This window comes from Monopterus albus, unplaced genomic scaffold (assembly GCF_001952655.1).
Source record: "Monopterus albus unplaced genomic scaffold, M_albus_1.0 scaffold31.1, whole genome shotgun sequence".
NCBI classification, from domain to species: domain Eukaryota; kingdom Metazoa; phylum Chordata; class Actinopteri; order Synbranchiformes; family Synbranchidae; genus Monopterus; species Monopterus albus.
In genome coordinates this window covers 2,908,679-2,916,528 of record NW_018127911.1, presented here as the reverse complement: position 1 = coordinate 2,916,528, position 7,850 = coordinate 2,908,679, and the positions used below count along the sequence as shown (strand labels likewise).

General features: G+C 37.1%; 1 protein-coding gene across 1 annotated transcript in view; it reads right to left on the bottom strand.

Annotated features, from left to right (window-relative positions):
- Positions 1-431: 431 nt before the first annotated feature.
- The window catches only part of negr1 (neuronal growth regulator 1), a 142,439-nt gene continuing 135,020 nt past the window's right edge, over positions 432-7,850 (bottom strand). The window contains 1 exon segment of the mRNA XM_020596587.1: positions 432-7,709. Coding sequence (XP_020452243.1) covers positions 7,609-7,709 — 101 coding nt within the window. The 3' untranslated portion in view covers positions 432-7,608.

Sequence of the window (7,850 nt, the reverse complement as noted above, 5' to 3'; positions counted from 1 at the left end):
GTTTACCAGAGGCCAAAGACATTTTGCAATTACTATTAAATGTCATAGACTTAGTTAAAGAACACACTTCTGCTAAAAACATTTAATGCTCACATCTCCTGACATTAGTGCATGCGTTGAAAGTTTTTTTTACACACTAGAAACTCTGCATTTCCTTTTATCTCTGTCTCCTATTGTATCTTCATTTATTAACTATTTATTATCTGTTCATTACATGGATGACTTGGATATTTTTACTCTGTAACATGTTGTTATGAATAAATTATTCTATTCCACTGTGGCTACAGAGCGAGTAGGTTCAGTCAAATCCTTCTGGCTTGAACACATATAAAAGCATGACAGTGCTGTTGTCGACAGCACAGAGCATCTCTGTTGTAAAGGTCACATCAGTTCAACACAAACACAATCTACAATTCCATCATCAACTGCCATTTATTAGTATCAAACCACTGCTACAAAATTACATCAAACATGATGAAAATGGACTTGCATACGTGCTATACACAATGTAAGCTTGAAAGTAATTAAAGTACATGAATTTTCTTATTTCTGGACAAATATCAATATATATTTATATATATTATATATGGATATATCAATGCCACTTAAAGCCATATATATCATTCCAGTGATCTAGAGCCTATAAATGTACAACTAAAGGACCTTCATACACATTTGAGTCAATTTTTCCATCCCAAACATCACATTATTCTTCAGCACAAAAATTACAAAAAGAAGGTGAATATAAATAAATAAAACGGTAAATAACAGTTCATACAAAAAAATCTTAGTATGGTTTCTTCAACCTTCATTTCCATGTATTCATTAAAAAAAAGTAGAATAAGTACATATATTCAGGTCAAACAGAAGAAATGCTGCACCTCATAAGTCGAACTCTACTAGAGGTCACTCCATTTAAGTGAGGACACACCGGTGCCTCGAAGAAATCATTTGCTTTGTCATTCATTGTTTATAAAACAATGTGCAATTTACCTTGTGAAATCAAATAAGATCACATTAACAATGACATTTTCTCTACAGCAACCTGTTCAATCCGTCATGAAAGACTGACAACTGCCTGGGAGCATCACGTGAAAACACTTCGCAGTGTGTGATTCGGTCTTCAGCGTCATGGAGAGACCTGGCTGAGATAGCTTGCTCTAAAACCCAGACATTATCTCAGGCTCTGCATCATTGGCTGGCAACTTATTTTCCAGTTCAGTGAAAGTAATGAAGGACAGGTTGACAAATACTTGATGCAACCTCTTTTTAAAATAGCACGTCCCTCCCTACATTGGCAGCTGCCACACTATCGGAGAGATTTCAAACAAAATGGAGAGTCACACCAGTCAGAAATTACTCACTGTTTTTTTGTACCAATTGAAATGTTTGCGAGGAGAGACAGAGGTCTATTTCAAAAAACCTGAGCTGTTTTTTTTCTTTTTCCATTTAGAACTGAATCAAACTTGCCCACAGACTGGGTTTAGAGAAATAACTTCAAGTTTTTTTCTCTTTGCTTGACATGAGGGATAGCTTTTACCTACTGTGCAACAAACATATCTACCAAACAGAATGCTCAAGAAACTTTTTTTTTTTGTTTTTGTTTTGTTTTTGATACTGACAGCTAAGTATGCTGCTCAGGGCAGTGGGATGGCAACTGCAGGAGCCAGGCAGCAGCTCCAGTGTGCAGTATGACACAATCTCCTAGTTAAAACTGACAAAGGCACAGGAAAGGTTTCATTAACCGCAGGGTCAGAAGGGATCCCTCGTTCACAACTCCTCCAGCCTCCTCGCTGTTCATACTGCCCTCAGATGCTTTAGTGAAGAACCAAGCAGCACTTTGACACCATGCTAATTATCTCCATAGCCTAGAGCATATACTGCCTTAATTTTGCTGCAGGATAATGCTGTTTACATATATTAATTTGCAGAATAAATATTGCAAACAGCTAGTGCCAAAGAATCAAATCACAGTATGCTGTATTGTGTGTTGAAAACGTACTCGCACACTTCAGTGTTAGTTGCAGTACAAACTGACCCATTGCCAGTGTTTATTCATGTTCGTCTTTTAAGACTGTAAATGCCACTTGCAATAACTTGCCTCACTCCCTGCTTCATTGGCTCATACTGGCACCACAGTATGCGCTCAATGGTACCACACTGTATCAGTGTCACAACAGTCTGAGTTCGATATGATGTTTCCTACACTGAGACCTAGAGTCACACATCATCAACAATTCTTTATTTTTCTAGTGGGTTTTTTCTTTTTACTGCAGCAGCAAAATTGTAGCTAGTGTCACGTACAGTCATTGTTAGACAAGTGAAACAGTAATGATAGTTTGTGTTTACAGTGTGACCTGATAACATCCAGGATGAAGATGGACCCTGCTTTTGTTTTCCTGGAAGATAAACAATACATGAGTACACTGAACCACAGCTATTTATTAATCAGAATTGTTTAATTATGATGACACCTAAATATGTCATTGAATTTTCTATGCTATTTTGGGGTTACATGGGTTAGAATAACTGTCAAACTTAATTATGTTTTATGAAACTACTTGTCTTCAAACAAGCACAAATACATAGTACATGTAATTATATGATATTGGTGCTAAGATATCGAATGCTAGGTTAAATAGCCAGTGTAATAAAAACTGAGCAATACATTTTCTATATTTTTTAAATAATTTAGCATGGGCAATAATGCTCAAAATCGGGGCTGGTGATGACTGGCAAAATATTTTAAAGGCACATTGAGTACAGTACATGTCCTCCTCCTAGTTTAAACCTAGTTTAAACGGCTGTTGTTTCATAATGCAACAAATCCAAACTTGCAACAAATTCTTTCAAACAGGACAGAATGATTCTGATACATTAGTGTCAGAACAGGAGGATGCTTTGAAATGGACAATTTAAAATTTCAGCACGGGGACTGTGAGGCCACAATAATGTGCCCTAGCATGAATATTTAAAATCCTCTTATCTTAAATTTAAAAGTAGGGAGAATTTTTCCTCCTCCACCGTCAGATGGGAGCACGAAGAGAGGCAGTGATCTCTGCAGGTGGGTGCTGTGGCCTCTTTTCTACTTGTTCATCAGCAAACTTTTGGGGCAGAACTTTTATGAGGCAGGTCACACACACAACAGTGGATATTTTACTCAACCAGGTTATAGGATATTCGAAAGCCCTGCACTGTCGGGAAAAAGATATATTAAGGGATGCAGTGAGCAGTAGTTTCGCTTTGTACATTTCTCCAGACACACTGCAGTCAATGATAAAGAGGCAGTGCAAACGGTGGTTAATCCTATGCACTGTGGCATCTGGCCATCTGGGCTCAGGAGGGTTTAAACCCTGTTTGAGGCCAGAGGGGATCAAATATGCACAATACCGCACAATTTTTTTTTTCTTTTTTTAATACGGCACAATTAAGATGGCGCAATAACTCAATCTACACTGTACAAACAGACTGATATGTCCCTCATCTCTGCAACCAGCAGAAAGGTCCCAACAGTGTTTGAGCCATGATTGTACGAGAGGGGGTCAAACAGAGAGGAGAGGAGAGGAGGGCAATAAACAAAACATATCCCTTTGTTTTGTTTTCAATATAAACAAAAGATTTTCAAACCAAACCTTTTAATAATTATAAAATCATAAGACAAAAAAAGGGCTAACCTCTGGTCATTTTTTCAATTTGGTCATGTTTTAAAAATAATAACAATAAAGAAAAAGATGCAATTTTGCTATGTTTCTAAAAATTTAAAACCATCTTTGGCCAAACATACAGGCACCAGCTTGTGATGCATGTGTACTACATAACAACCAACAGTTCATGTTGTAGTTTGGCTAAATCAGAGAATAAATGATGATACAGTCTTTCATATCTGGCGATCTGGCGAATATTGATCGGGCATATGTCAAGGCTATACATCACCTGACCACATTTTGTAGTGCCATAGTCAAGGCTTTTTGATTTTGAATTAATTAGCAAAATGCTTAAAAACATGCTATTAATTTGCCATTATGGGTTATTAATTGTAAACTGATGTGAAGAAATGGCAATCTTATCCAGTTAAATCTATAAGACAATAACGGGTACAAAGGGAAGGGCTCTGAATACTTTCTGAAGGACATTGTTGCAATAGCTCACTCTGGCTCAAACCCTCTTGCAGTGATAATGACAAACCCTTTGAGTGCTCATTAACTGAGATATGGGTTTATATTATAACATGAAGACTTTTATTGCAAATAATAATGATTGGATAAAAGGGACTGGTTAATACTGTTATTAAAAATAATCAACATCCAATACATTTCATAAGGAATACTAGCATGGTCTTAACTGCTCAGACAAGAAACCAACATAACTTCAAACTGTCATCAATGTGCCACAGTAATTATCATGACTCTGAATAGCAGTTGTTTTAGTGTATCAGCAAAGTTGATTCAAAAAAATCACAAACATAGCCTGGTGATCTATAGGAGTTATGTATTTTAAGACCAGGTCTAAGAACCAAAAGTCTGGAAAACTGGTTCCAGTCATAAAAAAGTATTAATATCCGTAAAGTGGCCACCTCAAAAACACAGGTTAACTTTGACATGCAGCACAACCATACTCTCTGTGCACATCGTCAAACACGCAAGTGTGTGGAAAACTATGACTACACACCGGCTCTAAAGATCAAAATGTATTTTCTCAAATATACACACAGATTCTGTTCTATAATACTGTTATACTGGTTCACCTTTCAGTTTCAAAAAGTAGGTAATTAGATTTAATTGCAAACTTTTTTTTTTGAATGTACTCATCTGTCAAAATAAACAAACAAAAAAAAAAAAAATCAGCAACTGTTATGGCATCTAAATGAACCCAACAACGTTATACTTTATGCCATACTGTGCCTCATTCAAATAAATGTCACATGTCCAGTTTTACATTGTTCGTGTATTTTTATACATTGTTTTCATAAAGGAAGAGAATAAATATATATTTCTGACCCACTGTCATTATACCTTGACATTTAAACAAGATCATATGGTGCAGTTTTTTCACAATTTGTAAAACAACCGATAATTTCAGTACAAATAATAAAAGAAAAAAAAGATTTAGTAGACCTTAAAACAAATCACCTCAAAACGTAAACGTAATAACAGTGTTTGTGCTTTAAGTCTTTTAACTGTGATGGCTATTTCAGTTAGAAGTTCATGTGAAAATACTGCGTGAACTCGGGTACTGTTAGTCCCTCAGTCACAGGGCAAAACGATAATACAACCCAAATCTAAAGAAGACTTGCAAACATGACAACCTGTGTGACAAATACTGCATTTTTAACATACTGTTATGCGACTGGCTTATTTGAAAATACCTGCAAGAGCCATAAGTTGAGAGATTGAATTTTTACTCAGTATAATTCCTAATTTTAAAGATAAGTCTGCTAATGGTTTATGAACATTCAGTCATCAGTAATATGTCAAACAAATGAGTTGTATTTCATTGAGAGCCTCTGGAAGTGTCCTTCAAAAGAAGGTTAATTGAATGTCTATGATACTATTAAGGCATTACAGTATAGTATCTTTGTTTACAACATGGACTGAAGATACTTGCGGATGAATGCTGACAGTCTGGTCAAAAAAGCAAACCCTTACAATAACACTGTTTTTGAGCCTTGACAAGGCTGATTTGTGAGAACAAAAGGTTTCTCCTACTAAATGACTTCATGGTTGAATTTGTTCTGAACTCCGGTGGATGTTCACTGGCCCTGTGGGCTCTGATCATTTGTTTGCCTTCAACTTACTCATACTGGAGGAGCTGTTAGCGCCTTAGGCCATGTTTGTAGTGATTAGCATCTTCATAATCTTTGTTTTGTGTCGTTCTGTTCACAGTTAATAATTAATGTGAGAAGTAATTCACCTACAGATGGGTGACAAAGTAAAGGAAAGCGTGTTCTTCTTCAGGATGACAGTGCGCCCATCCATAGTGAATGGGGTTGGGGGGGTCACTGAATGGTTTGATGAGCGTGAAAATTCTGTGAATCATATGCTATGGCCTTCACAGTTACTTTACATTTCAACCTATCTAAACACCTATAAGAGATTTTGGAGCAATGTGTTTCGACCATCACCACCATCAAATCACCAAATGAGGGAATATCTTTTGGAAGAATGATGCTCATCCCTTATGTAGAGTTCAGAGACTTATATAATCAATGCCATGGTGCAGTGAAGCTGCTCTGGTGGCCCGACCCCTTACTAAGACACTTTTTGTTTGTTTTTTCCTTTAATTTGTCATCAGTCTGTATGTTGATGTATACACCAGAAACATTCAGATACATGGCCTTTGGCTCTGGATTTTCATTGTCTGTTAAGTGCAACAACAATGCAGATATAGTTACTGTAAAACTGACCGTAATATATTTAAGTATTGAATTTTTTTCTAAAGAAAAAAGAAAGCAATACAATACAGTGTTGCAGATTCTGCTTTCTCAGAATACATTATCAATCATGCCAAAAGTTGAAGCCAAAAACTTCAAGTGACCTACAGCAGCTGCGTGTTTTTCCACACAGTCAGTGCACAGCAGATTCGGTGACAAAACGCCGGCTCAGATGCCTACTGCAGGTGGCATGTTTCAAAGAACTACATCTTTAATTGAACTGCTCTGCTTTTTCTCCTCAACTGCAACATTCACATCTGCAGTCTCACTGAAAAAATCCATGGAGAATATAGTGTAGTCTATCTATTGTCGTGAAAAATGTAAACATAGGGTAGCGATGGTCCTCCCTTTATACTGTGTTAATGTTCTTGGTTGAATGAAAAAAGCTGGTCCCGCTTCAAAATATAAGCTTACACTATATTAAAATATAAAGATACGATACAGTATACTTTGCTACTTTGACGGCTGCCTGATCAAAGCTGCTAGGCAGGCTAACTAACAGAAGGACCCATTTCTGAATACAACAAAGAACACCTTCAACGCTGTTCATCCATCTATTGAGTAATCATGTCAATACAGGTCCTGAAAACATCCTGCCTTTTTTGTTCTTTTTTCCCCCTGTATTTTTTAAGCACACTCCATAATTAAAATTTGTAATGTTAGCAATCTAAACGTCTTTCCTGTGTTCAACAACCCATAATACATTCAGTACAATATTGGTATGATTTTTCCTGTGTACTGAGAGACTTGGCACAATTGTTTCTTTTGAGCCATGTACAAAAATGGATGAAAATGTCAGTTTTGCACCATCCCCTCCCAGAGAAACAGGCATGAAAGTATCTCATTTGGGAGGTTTGGGCGCTTTTGATATGACTGAAGGTGGAGTGGGGCTGGGGATGAGCACTGCTTCACAAGGTGGTCAATTAATCAGAAAAGAAAAATAAAACATAACAGAGAGAAAATAATAATAATAATAATTAAAAGAAAAACATCATAGTATTTACACGACAGGAATTTACCCAAAAACAGAAAAAAAAAATCCCCACAGAAAGTAACGTTGATTATTTTCCCCCTCAATGCTTTTCAACAAACTGTACCAGATTGGATTCCAGCCACCAGCAATGTCAGAAAGGACTCATAAATGCTCTCGACAGTCATTGTGTCTGGGCTGGCCTCTGCTAGTACATGCTGATGAAGGAGGAGAGAGCCAGGATCAGGTATCGGCAGGCCAGTGGGATGTGCGCACTTCCTCGGCTCCCATAGAGTGCAGTGTTGGGCGCTGAGGGCAGGAAGCAACAAAAGCTTTGATTAGTTGTGATTGCACTTTCACTCTGCCACACCCACGATTTGCAAACCTGCAGTCAGCTTGGTATGGTGCTCCCAAATTAGACTGTAAAAAATACAATTATTGTACCACTGC